General features: G+C 46.7%; 1 protein-coding gene across 1 annotated transcript in view; it reads left to right on the top strand.

The window, feature by feature from the left end:
* LOC139233074 (nuclear pore complex protein Nup214-like) overlaps positions 1-19,792 on the top strand; it is a gene marked incomplete at its 5' end in the record, with an annotated part of 130,875 nt that overhangs the window by 35,578 nt on the left and 75,505 nt on the right. Inside the window, 2 exons of the mRNA XM_070863594.1 lie at positions 3,601-3,729; positions 6,203-6,311. Of these exons, the coding sequence (XP_070719695.1) occupies positions 3,601-3,729; positions 6,203-6,311 (238 nt within the window). The remainder of the gene's footprint in view (positions 1-3,600; positions 3,730-6,202; positions 6,312-19,792) is intronic.

Raw genomic sequence — 19,792 nt, forward strand, 5'->3', positions numbered from 1 at the left:
TTTATTGACTGTGGGGTGGAGTGGCCTGACACAGAGGATATACTGAGCTACTGACTTTGCAGCCTATCGGTTTGCCAAGGAAGTGGATTCCTGGAAAGTTGCCCAGGTATGAGATAATGAGGCCGAAATTGCCCCTTCTCTTAAGGCCTGTTACCACCGGCAATTGGCGGCCGCCGATTTTTCGTGTAATGGCCGCCATTTTAAAAATTCCGCTCCTGCAGTATCCCGGTGATGCCCCCCTCCACTGTTCCACTGCTGCCGATCTGTTCTAAGTGCGTCCTCAGAGTGTGCACCGCCGATGTTCCTCTCTTTTTTTTCCCTCCCCCTCCCACCCCACCGACGATGAGATTTCGCCGAGAAAATCTTGCTCCTGCCAGTGCCAAAAGCTACTTTTCTCAGGCGGCGCAGTGAGGCGGTGTGGCTCCCATTAAAGGGGAGGGACACTGACACTGCCGGCATGTTGTTTTTCTGTTGGCCGACTGCCATGTCGGGCCGACAGTTGTGCCCCCCGGGTTAAGCCGGGCCGCCAACAGGCAGTGAATTCCCCCTCTTGGGTGCAAGGCCACTGGCCTGGCCAGAACCCTCCCTGGTGGCCCAGTGGGCCAGACTTAAACAATCGCGCAGGCTCTCCTTACGTGAAGGGGAGAGCCATGGTAACGCGGCGCCGTGATGACGTCATCAGCGCCACTACCCCCCCCCCCCAAAAACTTCCGACCCCCCAGTGTGCTCACCGCTGCATATGCGCCCCCATTATAACCGACTTCCAGTTCGCTGAAGAAAAAAAAAGCCAATGAGCGAATTTCGCTCAAAAGGCCACCGCGCCAGTAAAATCACTAGAAACAGGGGGCGTGCGCCCTGTTTCCAGCGGTGGGCAGTTTCGGCTCCAATGTGTTTACGCAGTGTTACTGGCTGTAGCTGGCCCCTCTCTCTGGCTTATTTCTAATGATGATGCTTATTTTTCCATCTCCCACTAGTAGTTGTGGTTTGCAAGAAAAAAAGTCTTGCATTCATAAATAGTGCCTTTCAGGCCCTCGGGATGTCCCAAAGCACGTTACAGCCAATGAAGTACTTTTTGAAGTGTGTAGTCACTGCTGCAAAGTTGGAAACGCGGCAGTTAATTTGCGCGCAGCAAGCTCCCGCAAACAGCAATGTGATAATGACCAGATAATATTTTTCTGGTGATGTTGATCAAGGAGTAAATCTTGGCCCCAGGACACCGGGAGCACTCAGCTGCTCTTGCTCGAAATAGCGCCTTGGGATCTTTTGCACTCGCCTGAGAGGGCAGACGGGGCTTCGGTTTTAACATCTCAGCCGAAAGACGGATTTGCAGTCAAATGAATTATTCCTCCGTCGCATCCAGCACCAACTGCTGGATTATCGTCTCGGCTGTGACAGCACAGCAGTGTAGTAGCTAGTGGGCACGTGTATGAACTTGCAAAAGATGTATTGTGCCTACCTCCATTTTTTTTTTTCAAAGCTGTGGCCTTTTTGAAGTCAATAGTAAGCTGTGCTGCAAGAACATTGAATAAGGGCTGCCAAGTTAACCAACCAGTCTTCGATCAGATGCCAGGTCCTTGAGGGGAAGTTGGCATTTAGGCCAATCAGCTGCTTTTGGTCAAATGGGACACGAGAGGAAAAACTTCCGACTTGGTGTTTGCACAGTTACAAAGGCTATTTTTGTTCTAAGAGGAAGGAGTTTATTTTGGGAGTTTGGAGGAGTAAGGCTGACTGCCTGCTTTACCTGATGTATTAAGGTGGTTACAGCTTGCATACTTTGGTACCTCTGTTTGTTTCGCAACACAATTTCTAGTTAAACAAAGCCATAACTCTTCCAGGAATTCTACAACCCTAGCAGCAAGCACAAATAGCCCAAAGGGTTCCCAAACACACCCAAGGATATGGGTCTCCTCGCTCACCTCCAAGTGGCCGTTGGATCTGGCCAAGAATGAACACGGCCGTGGGAGTGGGGCGAGATTATACAGACCCAGCAGAGGAGTCGCACTTTGCTGAGTGTAATCTCATAAATGCTATGAACGTAGGAAGATAACGTATAGGATCAGGAGTCGACCATTCGGCCCCTCGAGCCTGCTCGGCCATTCAATGAGACCACGGCTGCTGATCTCGCGCAAATTCGCCTTCCCGCTCGATCCCTGCTCTGATGTAAAAGTTGAAATGTTAACTTGGTTTCTCTCTCCACAGATGCTGCCTGATCATATCTCTTGATTCCCTTAGTGTCCAAAACTCTCTCTCGAGCTATCTCACCCTCGAATATACTCGACACCCGAGCATCCACAGACCTCTGGGGTTAGAGAATTCCAAAGATTCACCATCCTCCGAGTGAATAAAATTCCTCCTCATCTCAGTCCTAAATGGCCGACCCTTGTCCTGAGACTGTGCCCCCCCTGGTTCTAGACTCCCCAGCCAGGGGGAAACGGCCTCTTAGCATCGATGGCTCTTGGCATCTGACCATTTTGTAGATGCCCAACCCATCTTTAACGTAGATGGTGAAAGGAACTTTGCCCCCCATTTCTCAGGCGTTTGGCACCTTTCACGTGCAGAGGTCCCGGGCTCGAAAGGAGCTGTAAACGCAAGGTGCACATTGCTTACTTTATTCGGCTTGTGCAGGAATCTTCAACTCTTGGATCTGGAGGGCAAGGGTCCTGTTAAGGTCATTCAAAGCACCTCTCGGCTGCTATTGTTTACACGCTGAAGTGCTCGGTGATACCACAACCAAGGAGTCATCCGTCAGTCCCAGCTCATTTTGAGGTTCATCCTTCTCTTTGCCCTCGCCCTGTTCAACTCCGTCAAACGGAAATGGAATAGACAGCCTCCTTAAAGTCAGAGACACAATGGCGGCATGTCGCACTGCAACAGTCGAGATTTTACCACTTACTATAACTTTCAAAAACGATGACGTCAAGCCGTGGACGATTCACTCGGGAAGAACAGGCGAGCGTCCATAAACCCTCATCCACCCTTCCGTTACCTCCAGTCTCGACTATTACAACGCTCTCCTCCCATCTTCCGCCCTGGGTAAAGTTCAGTTCATCCAAAGCTCCGCTGGCTGTCGCCCAACTCGCACCAAATCCCGCTCGCCCGTCACCCCCCCCCCCCCCCACCCGCCTGTCCTCACACTGGCTCTTGGTCCAGCCACACCTCAGATTGAAAATTCTCATCCTTGTGTTCAAATCACTCGACGGCCTCACCCGCCCCTCCCTATCTCTGTAACCCATTCCAGCTCTAAAACACCTCAACAATCTCTGCACTCCTCCAATTCTGGACCCTACTGCATTCCCAACTTCTTTCGTCCCCTCCATTGGCGGCCTCTCTCCTTTAAAGTGCTCCTTCAAACCTTCCTCTTTGACCAAGCTTTTGGTCACCCGTTCCAATATCTCTCTCTGCTGGGGTTCGGTGTCAGATTCTGTTTGATGATCGCTCCTGTTTTTGAAGCGCCTTGGGGACGTTAAAGGCGCTATATAAATGCAAGTTGTTGTCGGCGTGTTGAGGAATTTCGTAAACTTTACGCAGCCGGCTTCTGAAAAATGTTTTTTTTCTTCTTTCCCCTGCCCCACCACTGCCCACCTGCACATCCCCCATCAGTTCCAAAACCAACGGGTAAGATGGTGAAGCACGGAGCACCAGCCACCGAGAAGCCGGTAACCAGCGTCCCTGCTGCCCAAGCCGCTGCCCAAGCTGCCTTTCGGAGACAGATGGCCAATCAGGTGCCAGGTAACCAAACTACTCATCGTAACTGGCATGTGGGGGGGTGGCAGGGGGCTGCGTAGGGCCACAGCCAATGCAGGTGCAGCTAGCAATTAAGAAAGCAAATGGACTGTTGTCCTTTAATACAAGAGGATTTGAGTACAAGAGTGACGACATCTTGCTGCAATTATATAGGGTCCTGGTAAGACAGCAACTGGAGTATTGTGTACAGTTTTGGTCTCCTTACCGAAGGAAGACTATATTTGCCATAGAGGGATTGCAACAAAGGTTCAGCAGACTGATTCCTGGGATGGGGACGTTGCCCTATGAGGAGAGATTGAGTAGACTAGGCCGATATTCTCTCGAGTTTAGAAGAATGAGAGGTGATCTCATTGAAACATCCAAGATTCTTACAGGGCTTGACAGAGTAGATGCAGGGAGGATGTTTCCTCTGGCTGGGGAGTCCAGAATCAGTGGTCACAGTCTCAGAATAAGGGGTCGGCCATTTAGGACTGAGATAAGGAGACATTTCTTCACTCAGAGGGTGGTGAATCTCTGGAATTCTCTACCCCAGAGGGCTGTGGAGGCTCAGTCTTTAAGTATATTCAAGACAGAGATAGATAGATTTTTTGGATATTAACAGAATCAAGGGATATGGGGATAGTGCAGGAAAGTGGAGTTGAGGTAGAAGATCAGCCATGATCTCATTGAATGACGGAGCAAGCTCGAGGGGCCGAATGGCCAATTCTGCTCCTAATTCTTATGTAATGCACACCTTGGTTTGGAGATCAATCATTAATGCACTCAAAGAAAAAAATAAAAATCAAGTAAATTCCATGGATATGGTGCTCCAGACACCCACCTGAAATATGTGCTGCGCTGTCAGACATGCCATCTTTCGGAGGAGACCTTAAACCGAGGCCCCGTCTGCCCTCTCAGATGGACGTCAAAGATCCCGTGGCCATTATTCAGAAGAAGAGCAGGGCTATCCTGGGGCCAATATTTATCCCTCAATCAACATCACTAAAGTAAACGATTATCTGGTCCATTATCACGTTGCCGTTTGCGGGAGTTTGCCTGCCACAAATTGGCTGCTGTCTTTCTTGCATCACAACAGTTGCTGCACTATCAAAAGTACTTGATTGGCTGTAAAGCGTTTGGGACATCCAGAGGTTGTGAAAGTTGTAAAGTAATTGCAAGTCTAAATTTTTTCATGCGCTTAATACCAGCGGTGATGGGGGAGGAGAGGGGAACGCAAGCCCTGGCCTGAGGGACCCTGGGCAGTCCGGCTGCCGAGCCTCCAAAGACTTGGTTGTGTCTCCTACTCATTGGGATTCGAACCGTCTGGAATGTTATGGGTCCGCGAGGTTTTGCAAGGAGGCTGTTCTTCATGTTGCCTCGTCGTTGGATACATCCTAAAGTGGAACTCCGAGATCCGTTATGTTTGCAAATGCATAGGATTGAAAATTAAATCCTTGCGGGTCCATGCCTTTACCCTAAATGGCAACAAAGGTAAAAATCCAAGATGCTCCCGAGCCTCAGGGATGTATAAGTGGTCTTCAGTTAATATGCATGGTGGGACGGGATATTGGGGAGGACCACCAATATCCAAGACTTTGGACCAATGATATGGTCACACTGCCGTTTGATGATCACTGCGCTGAAAGTTGCCTGAAATTCCACCAATAACAAGATAGTGGCTGCAGATGAGAGACCATCTCGTGCTAAATCTGTGGCATTTTTTCACCGAGTGATGGTTAGTTCCAAAGCCGTTAGACAAGTGAAAGGTTCAGAAAGTGTCAAAAAAGACAAAATACGAGTCGTTAAAATCATCTGGTTTGTAACCTCTCAGCGCACAGTCAACAACATCAAACCTGCATTTGTTTAGCGCCTCTGGTAAGGTAATGAAACGTCGCGAGGCGCTTCACAGGAGTGAAATCAGACCCAAATTTGACACCCAGCTTGGTCAAAGAGGTCGGTTTTAAGGAGTGTCTTAAAGGAGAAGAGAGGTGTTTCGGGAGGGAGGGGAGTTCCAGATCTTGGGGCCTCGGCAGCTGAACCCACAGCCGCCAACGGTCGGGGGGGGGGGGGGCGAGGGGGCGGCGATGAAACTCAGAGATGCACGAGAGGCCAGAGTTGGAGGAATGCAGAGATCTCCGAGGGTTGTAAGGCTGGTGGAAGTTGGAGATAGAGAAGGGGGCGAGTCATTTGAAAACGTGGATGAGAATTTTAACATTTTGCCGTTGCCAGACCTGAAGCCAATGTCGGTCAACGAGCAATCCAAAGCAACTTGCATATGGAATGTAAATTAGACTTACTTGCTATGCACTTAGATGCAGGAAACCCTATAACAATAGACAAACTTTATGACTTAAGCATGGTGTAACAAAGTTCACTGACGTTATTATACCCTATAAATCTGCCGTATTAGTGACAGGAAAAGAGTATTTGATTGAGAAATAGTGATTAATTTTGAAACGCGTTTTTTTTTTAAATTTAGGACCCAGTGCTCCCCTCACAGACCCCGCACTGAAGACCTTTCCCCCGGACGCCAGTGCTCAAGCTGTGAAAGATTCGGTCCCGCCTCTCAATCTGCCAACTCTCGTCAGGTGAGCAACAATGTTTGGGGAAGTGGGGGGGGAAACAGAAGGAAATGCAGCTTATTTTCATCAGTGAGTTGGAAGCCGCTATCTTCAATCGGCTGTTTAAATGGGGCCGTTGCAGGAACAGAAGGGAGGCTGTTTGACCCCTCGAGCCTGTTCCGCCATTCAGTTAGATCATGGCTGATCTGCATCTTAACCCGCCCGCCTTGGTTCCATATCCTTTAATTCAGTCTTAACCAAGGCCCCGTCTGCTCTCTCAGGTGGACATAAAAGATCCCACTGCGCTATTTTGAAGAAGAGCAGGGGGAGTTATCCCCGATGTCCTGGGGCCAATATTTATCCTTCAGTCAACATCACAAAAACAGATTATCTGGTCATTATCACATTGCTGTTTGTGGGAACTTGCTGTGCGCAAATTGGCTGCTGCGTTTCCCACATTACAACAGTGACTGCATTTCAAAGTACATCATTGGCTGCAAAGCGCATTGAGACATCCGGTGGTCGTGAAAGGCGCTATATAAATGCAAGTCTTATTTTTCTTTTTAATACCCTTGCCCTAACAAAAAGTCTATCAATCTCAGTTTTGACATTTTCAGTTGACCATTTTAAAGGAGAGAGTTCCAGATTTCCACTCCCCTTTGTGTGGAAAAAGTGCTTCCTGACATCAACCCTGAACGGCCTGGCTCTAATTTTAAGGTTATGCCCCCCTGTTCTGGACTCTCTGTCTGTTCTCCCCCCCCTGCCCACTACCCCACTTCCCACCACCAGAAGAAATAGTTTCTATCTTAACAATCACCTCAATTAGGTCACTTCTTTGTTTTGAGTCTAATTGAAGTGCAGGTTCTGTACAATCTGACACTTGCTAATGCTGATTGGTAGCTATACAATTGACGGGTGTAATATATGTACCTATGAGTATGCTCACAGGTTTGCTGTTGAGTTGGGAGTGGCTTAGCTAGTCACGTGATGTTCACAAGACTCAATAAAACCCCAGCCAATTGGGTTCAGGGGATCCACGATGAGGCAGGTGGTTGAGCTGGTAATGTGTAGTGTGATTGTTAAACCTTTGCTAATAAACCAACTAGTTCTTAATAGCAATGTGTTGCAATGAATTCTTAAGCAAACAACCCATGAACCAAATACATTACTACGGGATATGCACCTTCAAGACAATGATACTCTGGCATCTAATAGAGGCATTGCCCAAACACTTTCCCTTTATGGGCTGTATAAAGGTGTACTGTGGAGCTTAATGGGCGATTCTGTACGTTGAATAAACGATACATGGGAGTTAATTTTATTAAATCTTAAATATGGGGAGCGATTTGCAGGACAGCAGCACGGAGTAAGCTCGAAGGGCCAAAAGGCCTACTCCTGCTCCCATTTCTTGTGTTCCACATTCCATACAGTTCCAAAGTGGAAATACCCTTTCTCCCCCGCCCCTCCCTTCATCAACCAGAATGTGGTGTTCATGCTTATTTCCTGCTGAATCCCTCTTTACAATTAATTACTATTCAGGGTTGGCCTCTATTATCATAGCTCCATAATTCCCCTGTTCATCCTATTAAGCTAATAATTGCCTTTCAAGCTGGTTGTCTATTGCTATGTCGGGGACATTAGCAAATGGTTATGTCACTAAACTAGTAATCCAGAGGTCGGGACCAATGATTCGGGGAGACGAGTTCAAATCCCACCATGGCAGCTGGGGAATTTAAATTCAGTTCATTAAATAAATCTGGAATTAAAAGCTAGTATCAGCAATTAGTAATACTGGATTGTCGTTCAAATCCATCTGGTTCACTCATGTCCTTCAGGGAAGGAAATTTGCTGTCTATCTTACCCGGTCTGGCCTATATGTGACTCCAACCCACAGCAAAGTGGTTGACACTTAACTGCCCTCTGAAATGGCCCAGCGAGACGCTCAGTTGTATAAGGCGGCTCACCACCACCTTCTCGAGGGCAATTCGAGATGGGCAATACATGCCAGCCTTTCTAACGGCGCGCACATCCCGTGAGCGAATACATTTAAAAAAAATATATATTGGTATGGGAGCCAACATATTAGACAAGCTGTCAGCTCTGGGTCTTGCATTTGTGCGTGTAAAGAACCCTACAACAGTTCATTGTTCAGTTTCTTGGAGAAATTGAATTGAATCTGTGGTTTTCCCTATTAATGCTTGTTAAGAATTATTATGTAAAGTCTGGGATTTTCACTGCGGATTGGTTTCTCTTGTGGGTGGTGCTGCACGCTGTAATTGTGGCTTTACTGGCCCCATTGCTGCCCTGGTTCAGGTGGAGAATGAACAGAAAGTACACCCCGGAAAGGTACAGCTTTTTCCTCCAAGATGGCGCAGTGTTGGTCTGGGGCAATAGATTACATATTGCGTAGTATTTGCAGCACAGAAACAGGTCAAGGTGACGGGAGGAAAGCGACATGGGAGCAGTGCAACAAAGGTTCACTCGATTGATTCCTGGGACAAGAGGGCCGTCCTATGATGAGAGATTGTGTAGAATGGGGCTATACTCTCTGGAGTTTAGAAGAATGAGAGGTGACCTCATTGAAACATATAAGATTCTGAAGAGAGATTGACAGGGTAGATTCTGAGAGAATGTTTCCCCCTTCTGGAGTGTGTCTAGAACTAGGCGCATAGTCTCCGGATAAGGGGCTGACCATTTAAGACAGAGATGAGGAGGAATTTCTTCTCTGAGGGTTGTGAATCTTTGGAATTCTCTGCCGCAGAGAGCTGTGATGCTGAGTCTCTGAATATATTCAAGGCTGAGAACGATAGATTTTTGGAGTCGAGTGGAATCGAGGGCAATGGCGATCGGGCGGGAAAGTGGAGTTGAGGTCGATGATCAGCCCATGATCTTAGTGAATGGCGGAGCAGGCTCAAGGGGCCATATGGCCTTCTCATGCTCCTATTTCTTATGTTCTTAAGAAACAAAATTCATGCAATGAGGGGTTTAGGATTTGGAATGCACTGCCTGATAGGGCGGTGGAAATAGGTTCAATCGTAGCCTTCAAAAGGGAATTGGTTAAGTACTTGAAGGAGGAAAAAATTGCCGGGATATAGGGAAAGAGCGGGGGAGTGGGACTGACGGGATTGCTCTTTGAAAGACCCGGCGCAGACTCGATGGGCCGAATGGCCTCCTGCATTGCTGTACGATTCTATGATTCTATGTTCCACACTCGCCTCCTCCCACTCCTTTTCATCTCACCCTATCAGCATATTCCTTTCTCCCTCATGTTTATCCAGCTTTCCATTAATTGCATCTATACTATTCGCCTCATTCACTCCCTGTGGTAGCGAGTTCCACATTCTCACCACTCACCTGAATTGCCTATTGGATTTATTAGTGTCTAATCTTATTAATGATTCCTAGTTTTAGTTAGCCCCACAAGTAAAGATTTAAATCTCCAGAACTTATGGAAAATGTACTTGGGAACATTTCTCCAAGACCAGCATGAATAATGGTTCATGGCAAGACACCTGGTTTAGAAAGCACAACATCTTGTATTTATATAGTGCCTTTAACGTCGTAAAACATCCTTCACAGCGCTTCACAGGAATGTTATCGGAATAAATTTAGAATTCAGCAGAGGGGGACAAAGGGTTTAATTAGGAGGGGGAAAATAGAGTACGCGAGGAAGCTTGCCAGCCACACCTGGAGTATTGTGTACAGTTTTGGTCTCCTAACCTGAGGAAGGACATTCTTGCTATTGAGGGAGTGCAGCGAAGGTTCACCAGACTGATTCCCGGGATGGCGGGACTGACATATCAAGAAAGACTGGATCAACTGGACTTGTATTCACTGGAGTTCAGAAGAATGAGAGGGGACCTCATAGAAACGTTTAAAATTCTGACGGGGTTAGACAGGTTAGATGCAGGAAGAATGTTCCCAATGTTGGGGAAGTCCAGAACCAGGGGACACAGTCTAAGGATAAGGGGGAAGCCATTTAGGACCGAGATGAGGAGGAATTTCTTCACCCAGAGAGTGGTGAACCTGTGGAATTCTCTACCACAGAAAGTTGTTGAGGCCAATTCACTAAATATATTCAAAAAGGAGTTAGATGAAGTCCTTACTACTAGGGGAATCAAGGGGTATGGTGAGAAAGCAGGAATGGGATACTGAAATTGCATGTTCAGCCATGAACTCATTGAATGGCGGTGCAGGCTAGAAGGGCCGAATGGCCTACTCCTGCACCTATTTTCTATGTTTCTATGTTTGCCAGGAACATAAAAACTGACTGCAAAAGCTTCTATAGATATGTGAAGAGAAAAAGATTAGTGAAGACAAACGTAGGTCCCTTGCAGTCGGATTCAGCAACATTTGTAATAGGGAGCAAAGAAATGGCAGACCAGTTGAACAAATACTTTGGTCTTCACTAAGGAAGACACAAATAACCTTCCGGAAATACTAGGGGACCGAGGGTCTAGTGAGAAGGAGGAACTGAAGGACATCCTTATTAGGCGGGAAATTGATGGGATTGAAGGTCGATAAATCGCCGGGGCCTGATAGTCTGCATCCCAGAGTACTTATGGAAGTGGCCCTAGAAATAGTGGATGCATTGGTGATCATTTTCCAACAGTCTTATCGATTCTGGATCAGTTCCTATGGACTGGAGGGTAGCTAATGTAACACCACTTTTTAAAAAAGGAGGGAGAGAGAAAACGGGTAATGATCGACCGGTTAGCCTGACATCAGTAGTGGGGAAAATGTTGGAATCAATTATTAAAGATGAAATAGCAGCGCATTTGGAAAGCAGTGACAGGATCGGTCCAAGTCAGCATGGATTTATGAAAGGGAAATCATGCTTGACGAATCTTCTGGAATTTTTTGAGGATGTAACTAGTGGAGTGGACAAGGGAGAACCAGTGGATGTGGTGTATTTGGACTTTCAAAAGCCTTTTGACAAGGTGTGCAAAATTAAAGCACATGGTGTTGGGGGTCATGTACTGGTTGGCAGACAGGAAGCAGAGAGTTGGGATTAACGGGTCCTTTTCAGAATACTAGGCAGTGACTAGTGGGGTGCCGCAGGGCTCAATGCTGGGACCCCAGCTATTTACAATATGCATTAATGATTTAGATGAAGGAATTGAATGTAATATCTCCAAGTTTGCAGATGACACTAAGCTGGGCGGCGGTGTGAGCTGTGAGGAGGACGCTAAGAGGCTGCAGGGTGACTTGGACAGGTTAGGTGAGTGGGCAAATGCATGGCAGATGCAGTATAATGTGGATAAATGTGAGGTTATCCACTTTGGGGGCAAAAACACGAAGGCAGAATATTATCTGAATGGCGGCAGATTAGGAAAAGGGGAGGTGCAACGAGACCTGGATGTCATGGTACATCAGTCATTGAAAGTTGGCATGCAGGTACAGCAGGCGGTGAAGAAGGCAAATGGTATGTTGGCCTTCATAGCTTAGGGGATTTGAGTATAGAAACATAGAAAATAGGTGCAGGAGTAGGCCATTCGGCCCTTCGAGCCTGCACCGCCATTCGGCCCTTCGAGCCTGCACCACCATTCAATGAGTTCATGGCTGAACATGCAACTTCAGTACCCCATTCCTGCTTTCTCGCCATACCCCTTGATCCCCCTAGTAGAAAGGACTACATCTAACTCTTTTTTGAATATATTTAGTGAATTGGCCTCAACAACTTTCTGTGGTAGGGAGCAGGGAGGTCTTACTGCAGTTGTATAGGTCCTTGGTGAGGCCTCACCTGGACTTATTGTGTTCAGTTTTGGTCTCCTAACCTGAGGAAGGACATTCTTGCTATTGAGGGAGTGCAGCGAAGGTTCACCAGACTGATTGCCGGGATGGCAGGACTGACATATGAGGAGAGACTGGATCGACTGAGCCTGTATTCACTGGAGTTTAGAAGGATGAGAGGGGATCTCATAGAAACATATAAAATTCTGAAGGGTTAGATGCAGCAAGAATGTTCCCCATGTTGTGGAAGTCCAGAGCCAGAGGACACAGTCTAAGGATGAGGGGTAAGCCATTTAGGACTGAGATGAGGAGAAACTACAAATCGATTGGTCAACTCAACTCGCACGGGGTAGCCTGGAGGAGGAATTCATAGAATGCATACGGGATTGTTTCTTAGAACAGTATGTAACAGAACCTACAAGGGAGCAAGCTATCTTAGATCTGGTCCTGTGTAATGAGACAGGAAAAATAAACGATCTCCTAGTAAAAGATCCTCTCGGAATGAGTGATCACAGTATGGTTGAATTTGTAATACAGATTGAGGGTGAGGCAGTTGTGGCAGAAACGAGCGTACTATGCTTAAACAAAGGGGACTACAGTGGGATGACGGCAGAGTTGGCTAAAGTAGACTGGAAACACAGACTAAACGGTGGCACAATTGAGGAACAGTGAAGGACTTTTAAGGAGCTCTTTCATAGTGCGCAACAAAAATATATTCCAGTGAAAAAGAAGGGCGGTAAGAGAAGAGATAACCAGCCGTGGATAACCAAGGAAATAAAGGAGAGTATCAAATCAAAGACCAATGCGTATAAGATGGCCAAGGTTAGTGGGAAACTAGAGGATTGGGAAAATTTTAAACAACTGCAAAGAATGACTAAAAAAGCAATAAAGAAAGGGAAGATCGATTACGAAGGTAAACTTGCGCAAAACATAAAAACAGATAGTAAAAGCTTTTACAGATATATAAAACGGAAAAGAGTGACTAAAGTAAATGTTGGTCCCTTAGAAGATGAGAAGGGGGATTTAATAATGGGAAATGTGGAAATGGCTGAGACCTTAAACAATTATTTTGCTTCGGTCTTCACAGTGGAAGACACAAAAACCATGCCAAAAATTACTGGTCACAGGAATGTGGGAAGGGAGGACCTTGAGACAATCACTATCACTAGGGAGATAGTGCTGGACAGGCTAATGGGACTCAAGGGAGACCAGTCCCCTGGTCCTGATGAAATGACATGGTTTTTGGGTCTTCCACTGTGAAGACCGAAGCAAAATGTTTAAGGTCTCAGCCATTTCCACATTTCCCATTATTAAATCCCCCTTCTCATCTTCTAAGAGACCAACATTTACTTTAGTCACTCTTTTCCGTATTAGAAGAGATGGCGGAAGTTATAGCAGATGTATTCGTTATAATCTACCAAAATTCTCTGGACTCTGGGGAGGTACCAGTGGATTGGAGAGCAGCTAATGTAATGCCTCTGTTTAAAAAAGGGGGCAGACAAAAGGCAGGTAACTATAGGCCGGTTAGTTTAACATCTGTAGTGGGGGAAAATGCTTGAAACTATCATTAAGGAAGAAATAGCGGGACATCTAGATAGGAATAGTGCAATCAAGCAGACGCAGCATGGATTCATGAAGGGGAAATCATGTTTAACTAATTTACTGGAATTCTTTGAGGATATAACAAGCATGGTGGATAGAGGTGTACCGATGGATGTGGTGTATTTAGATTTCCAAAAGGCATTCGATAAGGTGCCACACAAAAGGTTACTGCAGAAGATAGAGGTACGCGGAGTCAGAGGAAATGTATTAGCATGGATAGAGAATTGGCTGGCGAACAGAAAGCAGAGAGTCGGGTTAAATGGGTCCTTTTCGGGTTGGAAATCGGTGGTTAGTGGTGTGCCACAGGGATCGGTGCTGGGACCACAACTGTTTACATTATACATAGCTGACCTGGAAGAGGGGACAGAGTGTAGTGTAACAAAATTTACAGATGACACAAAGATTAGTGGGAAAGCAGGTTGTGTAGAGGACACAGAGAGGCTGCAAAGAGATTTGGATAGGTTAAGCGAATGGGCTAAGGTTTGGCAGATGGAATACAATATCGGAAAGTGTGAGGTCATCCACCTTGGGGGAAAAAAAACAGTAAAAGGGAATATTATTTGAATGGGGAGAAATTACAACATGCTGTGGTGCAGAGGGACCTGGGGGTCCTTGTGCATGAATCCCAAAAAGTTAGTTTGCAGGTGCAGCAGGTAATCAGGAAGGCGAATGGAATGTTGGCCTTCATTGCGAGAGGGATGGAGTACAAAAGCAGGGAGGTCCTGCTGCAACTGTACAGGGTATTGGTGAGGCCGCACCTGGAGTACTGCATGCAGTTTTGGTCACCTTACTTAAGGAAGGATATACTAGCTTTGGAGGGGGTACAGAGACGATTCACTAGGCTGATTCCGGAGATGAGGGGGTTACCTTATGATAGATTGAGTAGACTGGGTCTTTACTCTTTGGAGTTCAGAAGGCTGAGGGGTGATCTAATAGAAACATTTAAAATCATGAAAGGGATAGACAGGATAGAGGCAGAGAGGTTGTTTCCACTGGTAGGGGAGACTAGAACTAGGGGGCACAGCCTCAAAATGCGGGGGGAGCCAATTTAAAACCGAGTTGAGAAGGAATTTCTTCTCCCAGAGGGTTGTGAATCCGTGGAATTCTCTGCCCAAGGAAGCAGTTGAGGCTAGCTCATTGAATGTATTCAAGTCACAGATAGATAGATTTTTAACCAAGAAGGGAATTAAGGGTTATGGGAAGAGGGCGGGTAAATGGAGCTGAGTCCACGGCCAGATCAGCCATGATCTTATTGAATGGCGGAGCAGGCTCGAGGGGCTAGATAGCCTACTCCTGTTCCTAATTCTTATGTTCTTATAAACTTCTTCACTCAGAGAGTTGTTAACCTGTGGAATTCCCTATCGCAGAGAGTTGTTGAGGCCAGTTCATTGGATATATTCAAGAGGGAGTTTGATATGGCCCTTACGGCTAAAGGGATCAAGGGGTATGGAGAGAAAGCAGGAAAGGGGTACTAAGGTGAATGATCAGCCATGATCATATTGAATGGTGGTGCAGGCTCGAAGGGCCGAATGGCCTACACCTGCACCTAGTTTCTATGTTTCTACAAGGAGATATTAGCGCAGGTGACCAAAAGCTTGGTCAAAGAGGTTGGTTTTAAGGAGCGTCTCAAAGGAGGAGAGAGAGACGGAGAGGTTTAGGGAGGGAATTCCAGAACTTGTGGCCATAGCAGCTGAAGGCGGGCTGGCACTGGTGGGGTGAAGAGAGTGGGGGATGTGCAAGAGGCCAGAATCGGACACACCTGTATAATACACGCACATCAATGCGTATTTCTGCACACACACGGACCTATAAAGACATACTCACAATAATGACACCATAAACATGCTATAAATACCATGTAATGACAGCAGTGTACATTTATGTAGCGCTGTTAACATAGTAAAACACCCCAAGGCCTTCACAGGAGTGTAATCAATCACAAATTGACGTCGAGCTAAAGATGGAGATTGTGGGATAGGTGACCAAAAGCTTGGTCAGAGAGGTAGGTTTTAGGGCTGATTTAGCAGCAACTGTGCATTGTAACATTAGACAATCTGAGACATGGGGGTGCATTTAATCCACATATTTAGTGTTGGTGCAGTTTTCTTTGCGCCATTGCTAATCGTCCGATGTAAATCTGGAGTAACGTACGCTTCGAGTGAAGGATTTTTATGCCTTGTATGCGATACCTAAGAATGGCTTCAAGGCGCTAATTTAGTGATGCACAGATGTTCTCACTGAACCATTCAATTGCTATTTAACTGAATCCTGAGAGTTGATGACCTTGAAATAACATTGCAACATTTTTACGTGCATCTTTAGTTCAGTTTGTGTGCTGTCCAAGTGCTCCACATGTGCTAAAGCTCACCCATCGCATGCACTACCATGGCGCGTTATCGAGTTCAAAGTCGAATATCGAAACGGGATATTAATTCATAAATTTATAAAGAAGTGTTCTATCAGACAGCAAAACAACAACTAGTCATTTTCAGACTATTAGTACAAAAATCACTGCCCAATCCAAGGCATACAGAAAGAGGCCATTCAGCCCATCACATCTGTGCTGGCTCTTGATGGAGGCTATCCAATTCATCCCACTCCTCCCGCTCTCTCCCCATAGCCCTGCGCACATTTCTGGTCTCCATTTGATAAAAAGAATATAGAAGCACTGGAGAAGGTGCAAAAACAGATTTACTAGAATGAAACCAGAACTGAGAGGTTACACCTGTCGGGAAGGATTGATCGGACTGGGGCACTTTTCTCGAGAAACGAGAAGGCTGAGGTGGTGACCTGTGGTCTTTAAGATTATGAAAGGCTCCAATAGGATAGACACAGGGAACTCAGGAGAAACTTCTTTACCGAGAGAGCGGTGAGAATGTGGAACTCGCTTCCACAAGGAGTAGTTGAGGCAAATAGTATAGATGCATTAAAGCAGAAGCTAGATTAGCACATGATGGAGAAAGGAATAGAAGGATATGCTGAAAGGACGAGAGGAGGAGGGGTGGCAGGAGGCTGGTGTGGAGCATAAACACCGGCATGGACCAGTTGGGCCGAATGGCCTGTTTCTGTGCCGTATACTCTAGCAATTCTTCCACCCCAGAAATCTTCAGCCTACCGTACGAGATTTATATTAATAAAGTAGATGAATGTTTCTGCTGGAAACATTTATGACCCTACCACTGTGCCCATGTCCTTCCAGTCACCGTGACACTACAGAATCTATTTAACGTAAAATCTATTGGGCAGCCCCTGTTTCTGTGGAGGATTGGTGGTGAGGCAGCCGGCCAGAATCCCAGTGGTTTGGATTAGCAGGCAGATGTCCGTCCAGTCTAATAGGCTCCTGGGAAAGCACAGTTGCTATTATTAATCCTCGCGAGCCTCTAATGTGTGCTTTATTTTAAAATCAATAGAATAAATCCACAGTAAGCAGGATTGTATTGTGGTCCAAAGCAATTGAAATCTGTAGCGGATAAGAATCCTTCCACCTGGAATTTACATAATCCCCCCCCCCCCCTCCAAAACATCTAAAGCATGGTTTGGGACATCTAATCCTTTTGATGGACAATGTTCTGGTTTCACTGGAGCAAGTTCCCTCTCATTTCTTTTGCGTCAGTGGAGAAGGTGATAACTTTGAGTGAGTCGGTCACCATTCATAGTGTAATGTGTGCACCTGTGAGTGTTAGTTGTGAGTGGCTTACAAGATGAGTCTTGATGCTCACAAGACTCAATAAAACCCCAGCCAGTTGGGTTCGGGGGATCCACGATGAGGCAGGTGGTTGTGAGCCTGGTGGATGAACTGGTAATGTGTAGTGTGATTGTTAAACCTTCTGTTAATAAACCAACTAGTTCTTAATAGCAATATGTTGCTATGAATTCTTAGCAAAGAACCCATGAAGCAAATACATTGCACGTAGGAACAGGAGGAGCCATTCAGCCCCTCGAGCCTGTTCTGCCATTCAGTGAGGTCATGGCTGATCTGTATCTTAGCTCCAACCACTCGCTTTGGCTCAATCGCCACTGTACCCGTGGCTAGCAAAAATCTATCGCTTTCCGAATTAAAATGATTAATTGAGCCAGAATCTACCTGGCTCTGATATTAAGGTTATGTCCCCTTTGTCTACACACCCCCACCAGCTGGAGTTTATTGGTTTAGCTGAGTGTATTCATGTAGTATACTTTTAAAAGATGGCCGATTCCGTCAATCAATTCGACCTTTGCCACGATCAATTCTCAGTCCATCATACCACACGGATAAACAGATTTCTGCGACTGTAAGCTTGCTGACCGTGGAAGTTCCAGCTTCCGGTTTGCCTTTGTCACAATCAATATCATCTTCCTCCCCCGCGCTCTGCTACTCCACCTCCTCTTCGTGCTCATCTTCCTCCTGTGCACTCTGCTCCTCAACCTTTTGCTCCTCCTCCAACTCTTCCTTCTACTCTTCCTCCTCCTCGTCCAACTCTTCCTTCTACTCTTCCTCCTCCTCGTCCAACTCTTCCTTCTACTCTTCCTCCTCCTCCTCCAACTCTTCCTCCACCAACCCTCCTCCTCCTCCAACTCTTGCTCCTCCTCCTCTTCCTCCACCTCTTCCTCCAACTCTTCCTCCTCCTCCTCCAACTCTTGCTCCTCCACCTCTTCCTCCACCTCTTCCTCCACCTCTTCCTCCACCTCTTCCTGCTCCTCTTCCTCCTCCAACTCTTCCTCCTCCTCCTCTTCCTCCTCCTCCTCTTCCTCCTCCTCCTCTTCCTCCTCCAACTCTTCCTCCTCCTCCAACTCTTCCTCCTCCTCCAACTCTTCCTCCTCCTCCCACTCTTCCTCCTCCTCCCACTCTTCCTCCTCCTCCCACTCTTCCTCCTCCTCCCACTCTTCCTCCTCCTCCCACTCTTCCTCCTCCTCCCACTCTTCCTCCTCCTCCCACTCTTCCTCCTCCTCCCACTCTTCCTCCTCCTCCCACTCTTCCTCCTCCTCCCACTCTTCCTCCTCCTCCCACTCTTCCTCCTCCTCCCACTCCCCCTCAAAATTCCAGACTAAAGGTCTCCCCCTCCGCCCACTCCCACCCCAGCACATTTCTCCTCACCCAAAGGAAACCCCCCTGAGCTTTGACCTCTACAAATGATCTGTTTAAATAACAATCCTTATCTATTTTTCTTCCTGCTTCTAAACTGAGCAGCTCAACGTATTATCTTGCATTTTAATTAGCATCCAAAAAAAAAATCCTTGAAGATGGGATGAACTAACCATGCTGCCTGTAATGCGATACAACTGTTTGCCCTCAGTCTACAAGCCTGCCGAGCATTTTCTGTTGTGGGGTCAACGTGCCCTTGCTGCCGCAGAGGTTTATTTGATGCCGTATTTTCCCGACAAACTGTGATCAGTCCACTCCCGAAACCAGCATTTTATAATGACCATAAAAGTGTGGTTTATGTGTTAGTGGCAATTGAGGTTCTAATGGACGCAACCTGCACGTGTTAAAGTTTGTAACCCGGTCAGAACGTGCGTGCTGGGACCTCTGCTCAAAGCAAATCCGCAACGTTACAGGATAATCTGTCCAGAGGCGCAGATGTTGAATATTTGCATGGAGCTTAGCTTCATATTGTAAATTATTATGGAGCGCTGAGGATACAATTACAGGGAGTCATTTTAACGCCTGACTTTGATTGAGGTTATTTACTGCAGCTATAGGCACCAATCGATTAGTAAAATTCCCCACTGTAAAATACGTCCAATTTAATTATTTTTATATTGACGTGGAGAATTGTTAAGACAAGGCACGTTCAGCTTCCTCCTCCCACACTGACCTCCTCCCGCACTCTTTCCCCTCCCCCCCCCCTTCTCTCGCACTCCCTCCCCCCACCACTCTGCTCCCCCTCGCCCGCTCTGACCTCCTCCCCCTCCCCCTCCCCCCGTCACTCTGACCATCCTCACGCTCCCCTCCCCCACTCTGACCTTCACCCCCCCCCCCATCCCATTAACCGGGGTTGCAATGATCCAAGTACATCAACAACAACAACCTGTATTTATATAGCACCTTTAACGTAGTGAAACATCCCAAAGCGCTTCACAGGAGTGTTGAGATTTTTAAAAATTGACACCGAGCCACATAAGTAGAAATTAGCACAGGTGACCAAGAGATAGGTTTTAAGGAGAAAAGAGAGGTAGAGAGGCAGAGAGGTTTA

This window comes from Pristiophorus japonicus, chromosome 20 (genome assembly GCF_044704955.1).
Source record: "Pristiophorus japonicus isolate sPriJap1 chromosome 20, sPriJap1.hap1, whole genome shotgun sequence".
In the NCBI taxonomy this organism is placed as follows: Eukaryota; Metazoa; Chordata; class Chondrichthyes; family Pristiophoridae; genus Pristiophorus; species Pristiophorus japonicus.